At 54.1% G+C, this 22,169-nt stretch overlaps 1 protein-coding gene across 2 annotated transcripts in view; it reads right to left on the minus strand.

The window, feature by feature from the left end:
* The window catches only part of ADAMTS2 (ADAM metallopeptidase with thrombospondin type 1 motif 2), a 220,494-nt gene that overhangs the window by 12,239 nt on the left and 186,086 nt on the right, over positions 1-22,169 (minus strand). Inside the window, exons 11-19 of one of the 2 annotated variants that reach the window (XM_010331847.3) lie at positions 17,048-17,193; positions 15,286-15,461; positions 13,678-13,811; positions 9,175-9,298; positions 8,625-8,705; positions 6,688-6,854; positions 4,709-4,868; positions 2,755-2,887; positions 1,766-1,973 (exon numbers count right to left, since the gene is read on the minus strand). In XM_010331847.3, coding sequence (XP_010330149.3) covers positions 1,766-1,973; positions 2,755-2,887; positions 4,709-4,868; positions 6,688-6,854; positions 8,625-8,705; positions 9,175-9,298; positions 13,678-13,811; positions 15,286-15,461; positions 17,048-17,193 — 1,329 coding nt within the window. The other variant, XM_074390605.1, reaches the window with a different exon arrangement.

Below are 22,169 nucleotides of genomic sequence, written 5' to 3' on the forward strand. Positions count from 1 at the left end.
TGCCTGTCTCTCTGAGCTGTTGTGAGACAGTGCCCATAAACAGACTGGCATAGTCTTGGCATTGCTGGGCTCTCAGTGACTGCCTCCCTTCTCTGGCTGGAAGAGGTCCAAGGCCCAGGAAAACCTGCTGTGCACTGGGCAGGCTTTGAGGTAGGGCCCCTGGGAAAGCTCTGACCCAGCCTAGGAGGCTCCAATAGGCTCCCACAATCCTGGACACAAGGCTGTACCACTAGTGCCCTCACTAGCTCTTCCAGCCCTCAGTACCCTCTCTGCTCCACCACACTGACCACAGAGGTGCCAGAAAGAGCAGTCATGCCCAGCCCTGTCCAAGGGAAACTCTCCAGTCCTCACCATATGCGCAGGAAAGGGCTGGCTCAGCAGACCTGGATTGTTCAAACCCTGCACATTCCCAATAAAGGTCTGTTTTCTTTTTTCTTTTGTTGTTTTTGAGACAGGATCTCGCTCTGTGGCCCAGGCTGGAGTACAGTGGCATGATGTCAGCTCACTGCAACCTCCACCTCCCAGGCTCAAGCAATCCTCCCACTGTAGCCTCCTGAGGAGCAGGGAATACAGGCACAAACCACCATAGCTGGCTAATTTTTTTTTTTTTAAAGACAGGGTCTCGCCACGTTGCCCAGGCTGGTCTCTAACTCCTGGGCTCAAGCTGTCTGCCCACCTCAGTTTCCCAAAGTGCTGGGTATTACAGGCATGAACCACTGGGTCCTGCCAGCGTGTTTTCAGGGCTTGTGCCTTGTGAAGCTTGGCCCTTGTGCAGCTCCTGGGAACCAAGCTCATGGAAGGTTCCACCTATTAAGGGTGCCTTTGCATACTTGAGGCCTTGAGTCACGCTGTACCAGTTGGTTCGGGTAGTTCATACCAATGATGGATGGGGAACACTGTGTTTCCTCTAAAGCCTGAGGTCACATCTATGCATGTGGCTGACCCCAGTGAAAACCCCGGACGCCCAGGCTCTGGTGGGCCTCCCTGGTTGGCAGCAGTTCATGTGCATTGCCACACATGGGTACAGGGAGAATTCAGTTCATCTCTGTGACCCCACTGGAAGGGACAACGGGAGCTGGCGCCTGGATTCCTCCCAACCTCCTCGCCTGTGACTTTTCCCTTTTCCCTGATTCTACTCTGTGTCCTTTCACTGTAAGACCCTGCAACTGTGAGTCCCACTTCTGAGTCTGTGAGTCTTCCTGGTGGATTACTGAGCCTGAGGGTGGTCTGGGGGAACCCCTGACACACCAGGTCTGTGAGCAGGCTGGCAGAACTCATGCCAGCTCTGACCTGGCCTCGGCTGGCTCTCAGGCCCTGCCCCAGGACCACCTGGGACCTGCTCTTCAGTCTATCCTCATTGTTCCTCCCAGCACAAGCCTAAGCACTCCCTGCTTATCTCCCCTCCTAGAAGTTTGGCTGGCCTCCTAGACACCCCTCCCACCTCTGCAGGAGACCCCAGACTTCCCCTCTGATCCTGGAGCCCTGAACATCCCACTGGGCCTTGGATGAGCCCAGGATACCCTCAGTTTCCTGGGATTCCAGACCCCGTGTCACACAGAAGCCTCTGCCTATGCAGACACACGTTCCACTGGTTTCTTAGCCTAGCCCTGACCACCTGGCACCTACTGGTGCCCTGAAACCCATGAGCTGTGGCTCAGGACAGGAGCTACATCCAGGCCCACATGCCAAAGGGGAATGCTCTGGTCACGTCAGTCCCACCCAAACCGTTTGGGAACTGAGGACATGGGGTCGCGGGATTGCTTACCTGGGACCAGGGCCCGGCTCGCCACCGGCCAGGGCAAAGCTCGCGGTTGCAGGCTCGGCGGCTCTCAGGCCGGGCATCATTGCAGTGCTTGGTGTGCACAGAGCGGGTGATGTTGTCGTGTAGGGGCTGAACGCAGCGCACGGAGCGCACCTGCATGCCTGTCCGTCCACAGCTCTGGCTGCACGGCTCCCATTCGCCTGTGACCCACCTGCCAGGGCAGGGCGGTGCATGGTCAGGCCTCTGCAGCTCCTGGAAAACCTGCCTGGCTGAGCTCCAGCACCGCTCCCTGCAGCCCAGGTGGACAGCGAGAGCAGAGGGCAGCCTGCTCCCCTCCCCGGTGCATTTTCGCTTATTCTCACTAAAGTGCTGGCCATCCAGGCTTGCACAGTGGGGGACAGGCTTGGCTGCTCCAGGTCCTATTGATGATGAGTCCCATGCATGTCACCACGGGGAGACCCTGGCGGAGTGGGTGGCTGTGGAGGGCCCCAGCCTCCTTAGGGTCCAGCTACCTGGTCTCACCTTCTGCTAATGTCACAACTCTTCTGGGCAGAGCTCAAGAGCAGTGTGAACTCCCTCAGCACCCTATCCTATGTGGCCCGCACCTGCCCATTTACCAACTGTCTTCCCCACTGAGGTCCCTGGGCCCAGAAATGCAGCTGCCCATCCCCCACCCCCACCCCCACCCCAGGGCCTGAGCATCACAGCCACTGCTTAAGCAACATCTGCCACAGGGCCAGGAGGCAAGCCCTGGGCCCGCTGAGCCTCTGTTTCCCCATCTGGGCATCCCTGTTTGTCGTCATCTTTAAGATGAACATAACTGTTCAGTTTGGCAGGTCTGAAGCTGGGGTACCTTCTGCCCTGGAGCTTTTTAGATTTCATGAACTGTGGTGAGAAAGACTTCGTCGAATGCCCCACGCCTCCATGCACGGGAGCTCCTGGGGACCCCTGGCCCCTCCCCTCTAGTGGGAGCCCGAGCTGGGGGCACTCACACTGGCTGGGAGCACTCCTGCGGGTTGCACGCCCTGCGGATGGCTTTGGGCTTTGAGAGGGCGGCGCAGAAGCCGCGGTGCACCATCTTGTGGTCCAGCCTCCGGCGGCAGCCATACTTGGTGAACTGGGACCCTGAAGACAGAGAGCTTGAAGGGGCTCAGTGGGGCAGCATGCCCGGCCCAAGGGTGCAGGGAGGGGTGGGCTTCACCAGCAGTGCTGGCCTCATTCTCCTGCTCACCCTTGTGATGACAGTAAGGGTGGGCAGGACCCCAAGCCTGCAGCTGGCTGTGGCAGGCCTTGGTGTGCCCCAGGCAGAGCAGTGAGAGGACAGGAGAGAGGTCACCCTCTCCCCTCGGCTGCTTCTCCCTCACCGGGCTCCTGGGTCAGAGTGGAGGCCCCATTTCCTCTCTACTGCTAGGACACCGGTTCCACCTTGACCTGACATGCCCAGTGGGCCTGGTGCAAGCCAGGAGCCAGGCAAGCACGGGGTCTGCAGCCCGCATGCTTCCTCCCACAGTCCGGTGCAGCCCTTCTCAAACGGGGCCATGTTCTCCAGCAGGGGACACCTGGTCATGTCTAGGACAATTTTGTTGTCATCATTAGGGGAGGGGTGCTACTGGCATCAGCATGCAGAGGCCAGGGATGCTGCTTGGCACCTCACAGTGCACAGGACGGCCCCCACGGTGGAGTGACGGAGCACACACTCTCAGTGATGCCCAGGCTGTGAAACCCCGGCTTGCTGGGTGAGACCGAAGAAAGCAAGCCGAGACAAAGCCTGACCTCCTCTGGGTGCCTGGAGGCACTCCAGGAAGCAGAGCTGGGGAGGCTGACATGGTGGGAAGCTGGTGGAGGGGCTCAGGCCAGGAGAAGTCTGCGGAGAGGCCCCAAGGGGGAAAACGGCGTGTCTAGGAAAGCCCACAAGGCCAGTGTGGCCAGGATCTGGGGGCGAGGGACAGAGTTGAAATATACCGGGAAGGGCCAGCAAGAAAGGGGCCCCGACCCTGGAGGCCATGAGGATTTTGTTTTTTATCCTAAGAACAGAGGAAGCTGCTGAGGTCTACGACACCAGGAAGAGATGCCGTTTGATGTGTCTCCCCAAAAGGTCACTTTGCGGTGAGAGTAGACACACAAGGGCCAGTCCAGAGGAAGGTGCCAAGACCGGGGGATGGCCGCAAAGATGGGAAGAGTAGACAGGCCCAGGAGATTTGCAGGCATCACCAGCGGTGGGCGTGCTGATAAAATCCAGGATGGGTTTGGGGCTGGGGGTGCACAGGGTCACTGGAAGAGGGCCCTTCCACCTGCCTCGGCCGGGAAGTTACCCCTTCTCTTGGTTAGCTCCTGGTCCTCTAGGTGTGGGCCCGACATGGCATTCAGGGAGGTCTGTCCCGGCCACCTGCCTCGTATCGCCCAGCCCCCAGGAGCAGTGAGTATGCAGGACAGGTCAGCACCTCCTGGCCACCTCTGTGTCCTACGTCCATCAACTGCAGACTGTCTGGGGTCCAGGGTGGGTGGGACCCCTCTGTTCTCAGCCTTGGTCCGGGAACATCTGGGAGGCTCTTCCCAGTGAACAGAGGGAGGAGCCCCTGGGGTGTCATCTATACTGCTGGAGTCTTGCCTGTGCCAGCCTACCAATGCCAGGCATTACCCTTCTGAGCTGCCACACATTAACCTCCTGCCAGGCTGGCCTGTCACCCCCACACTGAAGCAGACCCACAAAGACATGGTCTGTGCCCCACACATGCCCTTTGGCCACCTTTGACCCAACGCCCCAGCACCCACCCTTCCTGCCCACCCACTGGCTCCCCCAGTGCCACTAAGCCCTTGTCCACCCAGGCAAAGGTCCCCGCTGTGCCTCCTCAGCCCCTGCTCACGCTGGGCCCCACGCCAGGATACCCCCACCTTCTCGTGGTCACCCTCATGTCACCCAGGTCCCCAACTCCAAGGCCCCCTCACCCCCGCCACAGGGTTTGGAGCACGGAGACCACTTCTTCAGGGCCCACTCGTAGACCACAGAGTCATCCTCCAGCACGTTGTTGTCGTCAACGTTGAGCGAGTCCTCGTGGGTCATGTATTTGTACGTCAGTGAGATCCGTGTGTCTCCCGCCGGGATGACCTGTCACCAGCCCAAGATGCCGAGATGTCCTGGCCTGCGCTGCCCCTCCATGCTTCCTCCCCAGCCAGCTCAGGAAAGGCAGCTGAGGCAGACTCCAGAGGAGTCTCATTATTCACGGCAGTTACACTCCACGAAGTCACCTCGAGCACCAAATTCATGAACACGCAACCATTACCCCAGGGGGCACAGAGCTGGTTCCTGTGAGCTTCTGTCTCAACATTTTTGTTACCTGATCAATATATAACCTTGTCTTATGTGTGAGCCTATTTATTTTTGTGTGTTTGTTTTTGAGATGGAATTGCACTCTTGTCTCCCAGGCTGGAGTGCAGTGGTGTGATCTCTGCTCACTGCAACTTTGGCCTCGTGGGTTCAAGTGATTCTCCCACCTCAGCCTCCCGAGTAGCTGGGACTACAGGCACCCAAAACCATACCCAGCTAATTTTCGTATTTTTAGTATAGACGGGGGTTTCACCATGTTGGCCAGGCTGGCCTCAAACTCCTGACCTCAGGCAGTACGCCTGGCTCGGCCTCCCAAAGTGCAGGGATTACAGGCGTGAGCTCCTGCACTCACCTATGTGTGAGTCTGTTTAAAGACTTTATTTAATATTTACTGTGATTCATTAACATTGACCTCACAGGCAATAGCACTGCAGCCTTTGTCGAATGAAGCTTATCTAACACACGTATTTTCTTCTCAAGACACTACCGTTTCCTAGGCTTAGGATCACTGGACAGCCCTTCAGCAATAGGCTTGGGGCCATTTTAAACAGTGAAATTGCCCCCAAAGCAGCACAAAATGGGAAGTATGTGACACTCAACAGACTGCAGAAAGGACCTTTGTGGGATGTGAGCAGAAAGAAGCAGGCTGTGTGTCGAGCTGCTCCCACCTCTGCCGGGAACGTGTGTGTCGAGCTGCTCCCACCTCTGCTCGGAACGTGTGTCAGACAACTCACACTTTTCACTGCTCTGTGCATGCCCATTTGGGGGTCACAAGTCAACTTTACTGAGCAGGTGAATTTGCAAATACAGAAACCGTGAATACTGACGGCTGACTGCTTACGCCCTGACGCAGGCAGGTCACCAAAGGCACTTCCAAGGGGCAAGAAGTCACTGCAGGCAAGGTGGGCAGGGTGGCATGGGGAACACGGGGCACGCCTGGCCCATTGCTGCACCTGCCCACAGGTGTGCCCACATATGGGGCGCTGGGGGCTGGCTAATTAATCCCAAGGCCAGCATGCCCACCTTAGGGGAGGGGATCCAGGGCAGGGGAGCCTTATTTGTGATGTGTACATTTTTTGGCAAATAAAATACATCCCTATACAGTTAAAATTAAATTTTAAAAAGTGATCTGGCTTCCTTGAAACCAAGTAAAAAAAAGTGATCTGAAAATCCAGCCCTCTTGGTTCTTTCCTGTAACAGGAGCAGCCTGTGGGCCAGACTCAGAAAGTCTGGGGTCCAGTTGTGCTTAGAGACACATTCCAGTGCAACCTGGGTCTTCCGCACTTCCCAGTGTTACCAGGTTTCAGCGTAACAGCACGATAAACGAGCATGCTGATGGCAGCTGTGAACATCCTTCAGATGGCTAAACCGAAAGCCTCAAAGGGGAGAGGGTGCTGAAGGTCACCCAGGGGTCATGTGGGGCCCAGAGTCCTGACTCACAGGTGCATGGTCGTTCCCAGCTCTGCCCAAGTCGGAGCCTGTTGGTGCCAAGGGCGGGGTGAGACCCGAAGGGTCAGGAGGCTCAGCGTCCCTGGCACCTCCATCCCCCGCCACAGGGCCACCTGCACCACTGCCTGGGCCCAGCCCTGCCCGAACTCACCAGAACGGTGATGGTGCCGTGGAGGGGGCCCATGGTCTGCAGCGTCTCCCGGCCATCCTCGTCCCTGTACTCCCACTCCACGCCCATGGCAATGAAGGTTTTGGAACTGGCATCCATATCATTCTCTTCATTTAAGATGAACTTGCCTGTCTCCAAGTTCTTGACGGCTGAGAATGGCAAGACCAAGCACTGTGTCACAGTCACCCAAGGGCAGGACCAGCCCCGCTGGGAGGAGGCCTGGCGACGTCTGCTGGTTTGGGTAGGCAGGGCGTGGTGGGCGGCTGAACCCCTCGTCTCTCTGGCTGCCCCCTGCCGGTTTCCTCTGTGGCACCGACAGCCCAAATGGCTCTGGGAGCCCCGCCTGCCCGTCACTGCTCTCTTGGGCTCAGATTACCCTCAACTCACACCCTCTGCACCCACCAGCCCTGGGGTGCTGGCTCCCCTTGGAAGCCACTCAGCAGCCGTCAAGGCCAGCTACCCACAGCCTATTGGGGGCACTCAGTGGGCACTTAGAGGCCACCTGGGGCCAGTATGGTTGGGAGGGGTCTCGGCCTGGTGCAGGGCATGTGCTGGATGGGCAAGCTTGGGGCCCTGCTGGGGTGGGGGTTTCCTGCCATGCGGTGAGCAGATGTTGGGCTGAAACAGCAAGGCCCCCACCCCGTCAGTAGCCGTGGCCCAGCTGAGGCCCCAGCAGCTCCCCACAGCCCCAGAAGAGGCCTGGCCTGATTGGGTGACACTCAGGTCATCTAGGAGCAGAGGAAGGAAGGAAGGAAGCCCCATGCTTTGCAGTGTCAGAGGGTAGCTGCTGCGGGGGAGCTGGGTGATGTTAGTGGGCCGCAGACAGGGCACCAGTGAGAGAATCCTTCCCTGCAAGCCCCCTGTCCTTCTGTCCACCCACAAAGGAAGCCGCTGCTTGGTGCCACAGGCCCCTGACTTCTCTCTGGCCTTTGCTCCCTTTCCACAGAGACCAGCCTCAGCCCAAGAGGCGGTGGCTGGAAGCAATGTTGGGACAGAAATGTCTTTTTGTTCAGGAATTGACTTTTCTGTTCACCTTCTGCTTAAGGCAGGTGGTATGGATTTTGTATTTAGGGTAGCAGTCTAAAATTTCCTCTTAAAATAAGAGGAAAAAAAAGAGTATCGAGAGAGTGAGACCCTGTCTCTAAATAAAAACAAAACAAAATAAAATAAAAGGGCACGGCGTGTTTGGCAGGCGGCGTGGGTGTTGGCCCGCAGCAGCGTGGGAGCCCTGACTCTGTCCAGCCTCCTGGGGATGGGAACGAATGTGGGGCTCAGATTGGGGAAGGGACTTGCCTAGGGGCCCCGGCAGTCCAGAGCATCCCTTCTGACCTTAGGCCAGAAGTCCCCAGAAGGTAGAGCCCCAGGAACTTTCAAGGGGAGGGTGGACAGGTCCCGAGAGCCTCCCGGGCAGGCTGGGAGGGCGCGGTCTCCCAGGCAGGGCTGCCTCGTGGAAAGGGGCACCCAGAGGTGTGAGAACATCCACATTTTCAGGAGATGCCAGAATCCCTGTTTTAGCTGGAATCTCTTGAATTTAAAATTAAGCCAATTGAAAAGACGTAAGTGCACCGTGAGCACCCACCGGCCGGCTGGCCTCACTGGGGATGGCAGGGCTGCCCAGGACCTTGCCTGCCTTCCAGAGGGCAGGGGGACTTCCCACCCTGACTGTGAGAACAGGGACAGGGAGCCATCCTGTAGGCTGAGGGACACATGTTTTGGATACACGTCCTTCCGTAGCTGCTGCCAAGTGGAGCCCCCTGATCCCAAACTTTGGCCTCTCCATAGGGAAAGGGCTCAGATGGGCTGAGCAGAGAGACAGGTGGAGGAGGGGCTGCCCTGGCTCAGGTCATGGCCACACAACCCAGGCCCCTGAACATGGCACTCTCCCACTGACCCGAGAGGAGTCTGGTTCTGAGACTCACCCAGATGGTGGCTGGTGGCGTCTACCTCCTGAATGAGTAGGTGCCTGGCTCCCGCAGGGATCTCAAACATCTTGATGTAACCTTTGTTTGATGTGGAAAGACACAGCAAACTGAGAAGGGAAGGGGCCGCTCGAATTCGCACAATGCAGCGAGGGGCCTCACCTTTGAAGGCGGCTCTCCCGGGGGCTCTCCCAGGACCCTGGTCTTTCTCAGGCTTTGAGCACCCACCTGAGAGGGGTCACCAGGAAAGCTGCTGCCTCTGGGCTAGCTAGTCTCTAAAGGCCAACCTGGGCACCCCCATATACTGGCATTCTCCGCTCTGACCCCTGTGACCTGGGCCCCCACTCTCTTCTTCCTCACCCATCCTGGCACCCGGCTGGGGCTGTCGCCGACTTAGGATTGTCCCTCCCCCTCACTGTCACAGACCTCTCCCCCTCCCCAGAATAGTCATGAGCCTGGACAGCCCCAGGATGAGTCAGGCCCACAGCTGCCCGGGCATGAGCTGCTGCAGGCATCCAGGCTCCAGGGCAGAGGGCAGGGACTCACTCACCGTGCTTCTTGGGTGACCGTGTGAACGTGCCCTTGACCACTTTGCAGTGGCTGTTGTCCCCGCCACACACACCACACTTGTCTTCCTGCTTGCTGGAGCCGATCACACCGTCACAGCCCACCTTCTGTCGGGGGGTCAGGGGGGAGACGTCCGGACAGGTTTTAAACCTTTTATTGCAGGGTCAGGGTCTTACTATGTTGCCCCGTCTCCAACTCCTGGCCTCAACCGATCCTTCTGCCTTGGCCTCCCAAAGCATTGGGATTACAGGTGTGAACTACCTTATCTGGCCTCACCTTTTATTATCTCCACAATCAGAATGCGTCTAGTCATCAGCCACCTATAGGGGTGTCTCAACCTGGCCGTTTCCACCTGGACCCCCGTGCATGCGGCTCATTCTGGGCAGGTGACCCACAGAGGCCCAGGCAGGCAGCATCCCTGGCTTGGTAAGCAGAAGATGCCGTTTATTTATTTATTTATTTTTTGAGACACAAGCTGGCTCTGTCACTCAGGCTGGAGAACAGTGGCGCGATCTCAGCTCACTGAAACCTCTGCCTCCTGGGTTCAAGCGATTCTTCTGCCTCAGCCTCCTGAGTAGCTGGGACTACAGGCGCCCGCCACCACACCCAGCTATTTTTTTTTTTTTTGTATTTTTAGTAGAAACGGGATTTTACCACGTTGGCCAGGCTGGTCTCGAACTCCTGACCTCAGGTGATCCGCCCGCCTCCGTCTCCCAAAGTGCTGGGATTACAGGCCTGAGCTACCGCGCCTCGCCTGGAGACACTGTTTAATGTCCGGCATTCTGAACCCGAACTAAGGTGGGAATGATGCTGCCACTGTAACTAAGCGGAGAGACCAAGGAGGCCCGGGTCCTTCTACTGGCCCTGAATCTCGCTTTATAACAGGGCCCGTGAAAATGTAAGCCAGGGATGGCCACAGGTCCACGAGTGGCTCTGCACAACCGAAGAGTAGAAGGCTCTGGTCGTGACTGGGGTGGCTGCACCCCGGGGAGGGCGCATGGTCAACGAGGGGCTGCCTTCCTTCCTGGCCGCCCAACAGGCAGTCGTACCACGGAGGCAGCACGGTCGGAAGTGTTTGGGCTCATTCCAAGGTCTCCCGTTTTGCAGCGTCATGGCTTAGATGACACATCTGACGGCCTGTTAGGACTTTCTCAGGGTAGTAGCTTGTGCCCTTGATTCGGTGGAAGTGACCCTGCTGGCTCATTTCATACTTGATTCTCTCTCAACTCCCTGCTTGGCACGCAGAAATGTTTCTTTGATCTCCTGACACATCTTCGCTGTCATTTTACTTGTAACCTTTCTGAGTCACTGAATTTTGATATTCTTTAATAGACAGAATCTGCTTAGATATTAGTTTCTGAACCAGTGTTAGATTCTTTCAAAAGAAGAGTTTCACATTCACGTGTATCATTCAGACTGATAGATTTCATCTTATTACTGCCGTTTCCTCTGTGTTTGTAACTTTCCCTTTTTGTCGCCTTTGTTTTTTATCTTTTGCAATATGATCATATACAAATGTCACTGTCGGGCACATGACTGTGCACCATATAGCGACATTTCAGTAAGCGGTGGACCACACATATGTCAGTGGTTCCAAAAGATTATAATACATATTTTACTGTTTCCTTTCTAAGTTTAGGTACGTCTGGATACACAGGTACTTACCATTCTGTTACAATTGCCTACTGTGGTGAGAACTTGCTGTTAGGTTTGTAGCCCAGGAGCAACAGGCTGTACCGGGCAGCCTGGCTGTGTAGTGAGGTCTGTACAGGCTGTACCGTGCAGCCTGGGTGTGTAGCAGGCTGTGCCAGCAAGGTTTGTGTGAGTGCACTCTATGATGTTCACAGGACAAAATCACCTGATACATTTCTCAGAACGTATCCCTGTTGGTAAGTGATGCATGATGGTATATAAATATTTATGTTTTCTATTTATGCAAAATTGAGCAACCTGCTATTACCTGTCAAAATCACCATTAATAAATATTTAACCTATCCTTTTTTTTTTTTTTTTTTTTTTTTTTGAGATGGAGTCTTGTTTTGTTGCCTAAGCTGGAGTGCAGTGGCATGATCTCAGCTCACTGCAACCTCTGCCTCTCCAGTTCAAGTGAGTCTCCTGCCTCAGCCTCCCTAGCATCTGAGACTACAGGCATGCACCACCAGGCCTGGCTAATTTTTTTTTTTTTTTTTTTTTTTTTTTGCTATTTTTAGTTGAGATGGGGTTTCACCATGTTGGTCAGTCTGGTCTCAAACTCCAGACCTCAAATATTTGCCCACCTCGGCCTCCCAAAATGCTGGGATTAGAGGTGTGAGCCACTGCACCCAGCCCCTATCCTTCTTTAATATCAATGTCAGGAATGAAGTAATAGCCACACCCATGGAGATAGTGGATTAGTGACCTTCCTTAGGTTTACAATCATATTCACAGCTGCCGTCTAAAGCTACCTGTACTATAACTGTTTCCCATGCTTGCTGCCTGTATTAATTTTGTTTTGTTTTTAAAATTTTCCTATGTGTTGATATTTTGATGTCTTAAAAATCCTCCTGGCCAGGGAGAGACTACACCTCCCAGGAACACCCAATTCTAAGGGACAGCAAAGCACTGGGCTGGGGACACACCTTTCATATGCAAATCAGCCCGTCCTGTCTGCACGCCAAGCATCCCCTTTATCCAAGCCTCACATACCAAACCAAGACCCTCACATACCAGGGTCAGGTACCAGACAACTGGGGACCACCCTCAACTCCAGAGCCCAATGGAATGATTCAAACCAGCTGCTCCTGAGCTGTTCCTCCTGCACTACCTTACCTTCCTGGGAAGGCCCTTCAGTGACGTGGCCTCCCCACGTCCTCACTGGGTCACCTCCGTACGTTAAAATCCCAGTAGTAGGAAGCAGACACTGCCTGTCCTTGTTTCGGAGTGTTTCGTGTCACCGTCTCTGAGCCAGCTGTATAGCCCGGCCGCTCTGCCATGCTCTGGCTGAGCTGGCTGAGCCAGGCTCCCTGCTCTGCCAAAGGCACAGGAGCAAACGCAGAGCAGCCCTCAAGCACCCTCCCAGCTCCAGCTCCCAGCTCCAGCTCCAGCTCCCAGCTCCCTGCTCCAGCTCCCAGCTCCGGCTCCCAGCTCCCAGCTCCAGCTCCCAGCTCCAGCTCCCAGCTCCAACTCCCAGCTCCAGCTCCCAGCTCCAGCTCCAGCTCCAGCTCCAGCTCCAGCTCCCAGCTCCCTGCTCCAGCTCCAGCTCCCAGCTCCAGCTCCAGCTCCCAGCTCCAGCTCCAGCTCCCAGCTCCCAGCTCCAGCTCCCAGCTCCAGCTCCCAGCTCCAGCTCCAGCTCCCAGCTCCAGCTCTAGCTCCCAGCTCCCAGCTCCAGCTTCAGCTCCCAGCTCCCTGCTCCAGCTTCAGCTCCCAGCTCCCAGCTCCCAGCTCCAGCTCCCAGCTCCAGCTCCAGCTCCAGCTCCCTGCTCCAGCTCCCAGCTCCAGCTCCAGCTCCAGCTCCCAGCTCCAGCTCCCAGCTCCCTGCTCCAGCTCCAGCTCCCAGCTCCAGCTCCAGCTCCCAGCTCTAGCTCCAGCTCCAGCTCCCAGGTCCCAGCTCCAGCTCCCAGGTCCCAGCTCCAGCTCCCAGCTCCCAGCTCCAGCTCCAGCTCCAGCTCCCAACTCCAGCTCCAGCTCCAGCTCCCAGCTCCCAGCTCCAGCTTCAGCTCCCAGCTCCCTGCTCCAGCTTCAGCTCCCAGCTCCCAGCTCCAGCTCCCAGCTCCCTGCTCCAGCTTCAGCTCCAGCTCCCAGCTCCAGCTTCAGCTCCCAGCTCCCTGCTCCAGCTCCCAGCCTCTAGCCCCAAACCACTGCTCCAGTGCCCACTCCCCTAGAGATGCCTTCCTGCCGATGCTGCTATTTCTCAAGAAGATAAAACCAGAGTCAGCCTCCACGACTCCTGCAGTCAGTCCTGTCTACACAAGCCTAAGCAGAGGCTTCCAGTTTTTTTGCAGGAGAGTTTGGCAGAGACAAGTCTATGCTCATGTCACTGTCACATGCAGAGGTGACACATGATTATTTTTCCTTAAGATTGAAGCCAAATATATCACGATCAAAGAAAACAGGGCAAGGGATTTCTACAAAGCACCAAACCAGTGACCCTCACAGTGGCCACCCAGATCCAGCAAAAAGGTCATGCAGGTCACATCCTGCAGGTCACGTGCATTGGAAATCATCCAGAATGCTCATAAAAATTTCTGCTTTAAGGCCACCACTACCCTGACCTGTGGAATCAGGATGTTTGAGGTGCAGTCCTAGGCACACTCACATCTGAGGCTCCCAGCACAGGGAAGGGGTAAGCAGACATTTGCGAAGGGCTTGCCCTGGTCTGCACACTGTTTCTGACACTTTGTGTGCTTAACCTCAGGCATCTTCCCAGTAGCCCAAGAAGGGGGAGGTCAGTACCCAGGAAGCTGACACTTGCCACGGTAGCCCCCCGTGCTGGCCTCCATGTACTCACCCTGCAGTCCCCGCGCACGCAGAGGCTGAAGGCGTCCTTGTAGGAGCAGCGCGTCCCGTCATGCACCATGCGCTTCATGGATACCACCTCCCCAGTCTCCTTGGACTCACAGTACAGGTGGCATCTCTCCTTGGCTGGAAGGCAAGCAGCTGGGGTCTGCAAGGAGCCCTGATGGCTCCCCCAGGTGTGTGCAAAGGAGACACCACGCAGGGAGAAATTCCCACGAGGGTCTTAGGACTTACCTGCCCTCCTGTGGCCCACCCTCCAGGGCAGACAGAAAGGGAAAGGGGTGGGTGACAGCGGCCCCTTTCCTGTCTCCAGGTCTCCTGAGCCTTTGACCGTGGTGGTTGCGGATTTCGGAAGAGCTTTTCCCAACCAAGCCAGCCAGGCTGTGGGTGCAGCCCACCTCTCACATCCCCAAGGCTCCCGGACACCCCTGAGGCTGCAAATGGCTGTTGGCTGGGTTATGATCTAAATAACCCTTTTCAGGCCAGGAGTGGTGGCTCATGCTTGTAATCCCAGCACCTTGGGAGGCTGAGGTGGACGGATCACTTGAGGTCAGGAGTTTGAGACCAGCCTGGCCAACATGGTAAAACCCCGTCTCTACTAAAAATACAAAAATTAGCCGGGTGTGGTGGTGGGTGCCTGTAATCCTACATACTAGGGAGGCTGAGGCAGGAGAATTGCTTGAACCCGGGAGGCGGAGGTTGCAGTGAGCCGAGATTGCGCCATTGCACTCCAGCCTGGGTGACGGAGCAAGACTCCGTCTCAAAAATAAATAAATAAATAAATAAATAAAAAATAAATAAATAAAGAACACTTTTCAGTCAATCTCTGAAATCCAGACTGAGACCAGCCCACTTTGATTCAGACTCAGGTCCCTGGTACCTTCCCTTCTCAGCCGCTTTATCTCAGAGGCAACTAAAATGCTGGGCCCCCATACTGCAGCCTCCACCAGAGGGGGACCCTGTCTACTCTGTCACCTCCAGCCCTGCACTGGCCCACATGGGACAGCAGGTGCCGGGCTAGGGCAACAGCCATGGAGGAGAAACAGACGCTCTATGTTTACAATCCGTCGCAGAGGGGTCCCCAGCTGCTACCCAAGCAGTGTCATGCCTAAGACCACCAGACTCCTTAGGTCCCTGAGCCATGAAATGCCTTCTAATGCTGAACCAGTGGGAGTCACATTTCTGACACTTTCAACTGAGAGTCCTGACTAATAGAGAGGGTCAGAGGTCACCAGATTCCTTGCAGGGTCAGCCCTGGCTTCAGTCCTGAGATGACCACACAGCTCAAGCCTTGTCCACCGATCGTGGACTGCAGGAGCCTGGCCCCTGTTGAGCCCGCAGCCCAGCTGCCTGTTCCGTGGCCTTGGCCACTCCGGGTGTTCTGGCTGCTCTAGGATTGCAGTCCTGCTAGGAACCCTAAGGGCCCTGTCCAGGAGTGGGCCAGGGCAGCCACACCAGCCAGGGTAGGCTCTTCTGCTGGCCCAGGGTCGAGGCAGCCTTGTCCATGCAGGATCAGAGGTACAGGCCAAGGCAAGCGCCCCTCTGCCCACCCTGGGGCCTGCCTGCTGAGCCCCCACTGCCACCTCCCCGAGGGGCTCACCATCCCGGTGCTCGTGGGGCAGCCAGTGGTGCTGGGCATCACCATGCTCGAAGTACAGGTCCCACTGGCGGCACTGCTCCTCGCGGAAGTCAGCCAAGGAGTCGGGGCAGTCCTGGCGGCTGCAGAGCTGGAAGTCATAGGCGAGGCCCGAGCAGGTGCGGCCCCCGTTGGCCGGGCTGGAGGGGAAAGCAGAGGGCTTGCTGCTTGGTGCCACTGGAAAGAGGCAGCGCCCAGGTGCCACTTGTGAGATCTTTTTAGCGGGGATCCCCAAGTCTCAGGTGTCAGAGGGCCGCTCTGCTGACCAAAGGGACCTTGCCCTGCCATGTCCCAGCTGTCAGACCTGGGCAGTTTTCCAGCCTATCAGGCCTAGGAGCTTCAAGGACAGGATAGGGATGGCAGCATCCTTCTCTTCTGGGGCTCCTGCCAGGAGGCAGCATCTGCTCACAGCTCCGGCACCCCCACCCCCGCACCCAGCACGGATGCCTGGCTTGTAAATGAACAGGGAGCTGTGATCAGGTGTTTAGGATCTGCGTTTCCCACGGGGCCAAAACCCCAGCAGGGCAGGCGCTGAGTGGGTCTCCTCTGCAGCCTGCCCCAGGTACCAAGCCTGGCACAGAAAGAGGCATGCTGAGGCCCCAGAGTCCTGGTGCTGCTGTTCGTAGCAACCACGGCCACTGGGTTTTCTCCCTGCAGAGAAGGTGGGCCACGCTTCTGTAACGGCTTCGCTTCACTGAGAACAGCGCCAGCCCCCACACCGCCTCTCGAGGTCCTAAATGCCCAGCCATGTTTCCCGGAGTTCGGTGTAAAAGCCTCAAGGGGGCCGGAGGAGGGACCACAGCGTTCTGTATCTGTATCAGCTCCTGGCCAGGAGGGCAGCCTGGAGCCTGGGGCAGGAGGACAGCAGGGAGAGGAGAGGGCTCCATGCACACGCGTGGTCACACGTGCTGCTGAGGCAGGCTGTTCCACTGCAGGGTCCCGTGGGTCCCCATGCCCTGCTGACACGGTCTGGACTCCCTCCCAGAGCCATGACTGCTGGCCCTCTCCGGCTCCCCTAGGGCCAGTTCAGGCCTGGCCAGAGTAAGCAGAGGCCCAAGCGAGCTGGACCCAAGAGTGGCTGTAGAGGCCGGAGCCCACCCAGCAGGACCCAGGAGCGGCCGCAGAGGCGGGAGCCCAGCAGCCGGGGTGGAGCCCAGCAGCCGGGACGTACCCTGGAGGCCTGCCCGCCAGCCGGTAACTGGGCCCAGCCGTGCATCTGTGATGCCCAATTTAGAAGCTGGAAATTTGTTTGTTTTTCTAATGTGAAATTTCCAGATTGTCAATATTTTCAGACAAATCAAAAATCTTTAAAATACCAGAGAGGCCAAAAAGGAGAGACAGATGCGCTGTGTCTAAGTGGCTGCAGGGTGAGGGCCTGCTGGGCAGGTGGGAGAAGGGAGTGATGCTGATGTTTACGGAGGGTTTTCCTTCCACCCCTGGGACGCTCCCTGGGCGAGGCCGGGGTGAGCGTTCAGGCAGGAGGAGGCAGGCAGTGGAGGAGGGGAGGAGGGTGTGGATAAGAAAGTGGATGTGGGCCAAGGAGGGGGCATGGGCTCAGGAGATATTTACAGGGTGTGTGGGGTGAGGTGGGGCGGGGCAGCCTGCCCTGCACCTCTCCGGAACTGGCGTGTAGCCACAGGACCCTCCGGGACAGGGCTGGCTGGAGAGGTCTCCTAGAACTTCAGCTGCCACTCAGGAAGGCCGGGGGAACGTGGGGCCAACTCACTGTGGGTTGTCACACTGGCGGGTCCTGAACTTCACGCCGGTGCCACAGGTACGTGAGCAGGAGCCAAATGGGCTCCAAGCGCCCCAGTTGCCATCCCGTTTGAGGATGTCAGGTGTCAGCCAGATGCAGTGTCCTTTAAAGCAATGCTGAAAGACAGGAAGCCAGGCCCTCCATCACCCTCACACCAGGCAGTGGGGACACTCCTGCACTCTGCAGCCTGCAGTGCCTGGGACACGTATGTCCTGGCCCGGCTCCGGGGCGCAGGGGGAGCTTACCATCCTAGCCCCTAGATGCTCAGAGCCCCTGGAAGACAAGCCTCATCCGCCAGAAGCAATAAGAAGCATGGTGAGGTGCTGGCCCGCCCCGCCTCCCACTTGCCGACCCACCCTCCCGCTCTCTGGCTGCTCTGTGTCTGGTCTACCAAGTCCCCTCTGCCACAGCCTGCACCACACCACGTCACCAGGATGGATGCCCTCCAGGGCCCACACACTGCCTGTTTATAAAGACACCACTGGCATATCATGCCAGTGACTGAAAGACACACACGATTTATTTAAGTAAAAAAAGGCAATTTAGAGAAAACACTGTTGAAAAGAGGGACAGGTGATATGCCGACGTGGTCAAAACCAGGAATAAAGTCCAAAGCTGGTATGCAGGAAGCAGGTAGGAAACGCAGTTCCACAACTTAAACTGATCTCATTCCTTTAGGGAGAGAAAAAGTCTACAATTTAGGGGATCTACTTTAAGAAGAAGATTGCAAAATTAAAGAACTAAATTAGGTGCGAAATGGATTACTGACTTGAAATGAGAAAAGATATCACACAAAAATGTTTTAAAACTGTCAATGACCACCAACAGCCAAAAACAGAGAACAACGATTTCTCATCTATTGACAGATAAAACTTTTCTTTCTGTTCTGATTGCCCACTCTTTAGCCCTTCCCTGTATGACTTAAGTTTGTAGCACTGTTTCCACAGAGAGAGCAGAAAGAGAACATAGCCGTTCCTCAGCAAACTCTTCACAGCAAACCATTCGTCAGCAAACTCTTTCTGTAAAAGGGCCAGAGAGTAACCACCGTAAACTTTGCAGACTATATAATCGCTGTTGCAATTAATTGATCAGTTCTCCCATCAGAACTTGAAAGCAGCTATAGACAACCTATAAATGAATGAGCATGGCTGTGTTCCAATAAAACTTCATTTACAAAACAGGCAACAAGTACAAACTTTGAATGGAAGTGTGAGGAGGTTGGTGAACCCTTTCCCCAGTAACTAATGAAAATTAGTTTTTAAAAAGCAGCCATTCCTGTAATCCCAGCACTTTGGGAGGCCGAGGCAGGCGGATCACTTGAGGTCAGGAGTTCGAAACCAGCTTGGCCAATGTGGTGAAACCCTGTCTCTACTAAAAACACAAAAATTAGGTAGGTGTGGTGGTGGGTGCCTGTCATTCCAGCTACTGGAGAGGCTAAGGCAGGAGAATGGCTTGAACCCAGGAGGCTGAGGTTGCGGTGAGTTGAGATCTGCCACTGCACTCCAGCCTGAGCAAGAGAGCAAGACTCCATCTCAAAATAATAATAATAATAATAATAATAATAAAAAGCAACCATGTAAAGTCTCTGGATATTGTCCTAAGGTCTATACAACAAATGAAGGAGGATTTTTTTTTTTTTTGAGAAAATCTATTAAATCTTGGTAAGAAAAGCAAAAGTCTATGGCAGGCGTCCCCAAACTACGGCCCGCGGGCCGCATGCGGCCCCCTGAGGCCATGTATCCGCCCGCCCCCCCGCCCCGCCGCACTTCAGGAGGGGGCACCTCTTTCACTGGTGGTCAGTGAGAGGAGCACAGTATGTGGCGGCCCTCCCACGGTCTGAGGGACAGTGAACTGGCCCCCCGTGTAAAAAGTTTGGGGACGCCTGATCTATGGCATTTGAGCCACAGCCCCCCCTCATTCCTTCTCTAGCTCAGTGTGACAGAAGCTTTACTGCCAAGAAGACGGGGCTCCCTCCACTCCAAGCTCCCAGTCTGAGGCTATAGTTTCACACTGAGAAAGTCAGACCACTGGTGTCATCCCTCCCAGCTCTGTTGCAGAGTCTATTCCCGGTGGGGTGAACAAGAGGCCTGGGGCCCCTTTTCCCTACCCAGGCCCCACTCATAGCGCAGAAGCTCTGTTCCACGTTCACCGGGCCAAGAACAGTAGACCTAATAGCCTCCTCTCCAGCTTGCTTGTAGGGCAGAGGTTTCATGTTGAAAGGGGCAAGCCCAGAAGACTAGGGGCTACCATTCCCATCTAGTGAATAGCTTGTAGGCCAGGAGTGTCACTCTGGGAGAAGCAGGTGACTGTCCCTGCTCCTAGCTCTTCTGCAGTGGTGCAGGGGTCTACCCAGAGGGAGAGTCAGAACAGACAGCTTCACTGCTCTCCCTAAGGGGACTGATTTTGATCTGAAACAGAGCATGGAGGATGTTCATGTCTGAGGGCATTGTCAAAAAACAACAGCATCTTAGCAGTGAGCAATTAAGAGAAGCCTGGTGGTCCTAATAGCAACAAACACAATGTTAAACCAACTGCAGGTGGAGTATCCCTTATCTGAAAGGCTGGGAACCAGAAGTGTTTTGGATTTCAGATTTTCAGATGAAGGGTACTCAACCTGTAGAAGTTAAACAGACAGAACCAGGGACAAAGACAGCTAAGAGCCCTCCTGAAGATCTCAATACACCTCAACTGGCAATGCCCTGCCCCTGTGAAAGTTCTAGAATTTAATAAGGTCATACTGAGAGCAAGCTATATACCCCAGGACATTGTCATAAGCAATACACAATCAGTTGTACTAGCAGTTAGTAGCAGCTAGCAGCTAGTGAAGGCTAACAGTTGGGTGTGACAGCAATAGAGGCAGAATGACCAGAAGCTTAATGGAAAGATCTGGGAAAGAGATAGTCAAAGAGAGCCTGGCTAATGCCACTGTCCCAGGACGTTAGGAGTAAGGGTGCAGTCAGAGTGACTGTGCACATGCCCGAGGCTGTGACTTCTGGGGAGCAATATCAGTAGCTGCACACTGCAGGGGAAATAAGCTTCATTGAAAAGCAGGGCCAAGTCACTAACATAAACAAGCAAACAGTAGCAACAACAAGGCCCAGGGGGATCATAATCCACAGTTTCTTCAATGTATCATCTGAAGTTTCCAGTTTTCAACAAAACATTCTGAGCCATGAAAAAAACAAAAAAAACAAAAAACCCAGGAAAGTGTAACCCGTACATAGAAAATTAAGCAGGTGATAGAAACTACCTTTGAGGAGGCCCAGACGTCTGACTTAGCAGATAGATTTCAAAGCAGCTATTAAAAATGTGTTTAAAGGACAAAAGGAAACCATGTCTAAAGAACTAAAGGAGACTACAGGAATGATGTCTCACCAAATGGAGAATCTCAGTAAAGAGACAGAAATTATAAAAAGAACCAAATAGAGGCCAGGAGTGATGGCTCATGCCTGTAATCCCGGCACTTTGGGAGGCCGAGGTGGGCAGATCACCTGAGGTCAGGAGTTTGAGACCAGCCTGACCAACATGGTGAAACCCTGTCTCTACCAGAAATACAAAAATTAATTGGGCGTGTTGGTGCATCTTATGATCCCAGCTACTCAGGAGTCTGAGACAGGAGAATCACTGGAACCCAGGAGGCGGAGGTTGCAGTGAGCTGAGATCGTGCCACTGCACTCCAGCCTGGGCAACAGAGAGAAATTCCGTCCAAAAAAAAAAAAAAAAAAAAAGAAATTTCTGGAGTTGAATAGTAGAAAAACTTAAAAGATAAATTAATTAGCAGGCTCAATGGTAGATCTGAGCTGGCAGAAAATGAAATCGGTAAACTTGAATATAGATTAATTAAAACTGTGCAATCTAAAGAGTAGAGAGAAAAAAAGAATGAAGAATAATGAACAAAGCCTCTGAGAAACATGGAAGACCATTAAGTACAATAAAAAATGCACAGTAGAAGTATAAGAAGAAGACAGACAAAGAAGCAGAAAATACTTTTTTAAAAAGGCTGAAAACATCCCAAATTTGATGAAAAACATGAACTTACACATCTGAGAAATGTAATTAGATTCAAGTGGGGTAAATACAAAGTGGTCCACACCCAGACACATCATAGTCAAAATGTTGAAATTAGACAAAGACAAAGAGAAAATACTGAATATTGAACAACTCACCATATACAAGGAAATCCAAATAAAATTAACAACTCACTTTTAATCAGAAATAATGAAGGCCAGAGGCAGTAGTCTCAACCAAGAAGATTTAACTCAGCAAAACTATGCCTCAAAAATGAAAGTGAAATAAAGATATTCCCATTTAAAGAAAAACTGAAAGAATTCATTGCTAGCAGACCTGCCATGTAAGAAATACTGAAGGAATTTATTCAGGCTGAAAGCAAGTAACACCAGATGACAATTCAAATCCCTATGGGAAAAAAAAAAGCACTGAAAATGGACAAACTTCTAGAAAGACACAAACTACCAAATTGAATTACGAAGGTATAGAAAGTCTGAATAGACCTAAACAAGAGATTGAATGAGTAATGTAAAAACTCCACAAACAAAAGCCCAGGCTCAGATGGCTTCCCTAGTGAATTCTACCAATTAGAATGTAAAGAAATCTAAGCATTTTAAAAAAATTAATACCAATCATTCAGACACTCTTCCAAAACACAGAAAAGAATTCCCAACTCATTCCTTGATACCAAAATCAAAGACATCTCACACATACACAAAGAAAATTAGACAAGTATCTCTTATGGCTATAAACATAAAAATTCTAAACAAAATGCCAGCACACAGAATCCAAAAGCATATTCCAATATGGATGCTTTCCTTTCCGATATGAATGTCTTTTATTTCCCTTTCTTGCCTGCTTGTTCTGGTTGAATAGAAGTAGCACGAGCAAACATCCTTGTCTTGTTTCCGATCACAGGGGGCTATGGTTTGAAAGCCTGTGTCCCCTCCAAAATGTATGTTGAAACTTGATTCCTAATGAGGCAGTTTTAAGAGGTGAAGCCTTAAGGAGGTTGTTAGGCCATGAGGGCTCCATCACCCTGGATGGGATTAGTGGCCTTATAAAAGGGCCAGGGGGAGCTAGC

This window comes from Saimiri boliviensis, chromosome 20 (genome assembly GCF_048565385.1).
Source record: "Saimiri boliviensis isolate mSaiBol1 chromosome 20, mSaiBol1.pri, whole genome shotgun sequence".
Lineage (NCBI taxonomy): Eukaryota > Metazoa > Chordata > Mammalia > Primates > Cebidae > Saimiri > Saimiri boliviensis.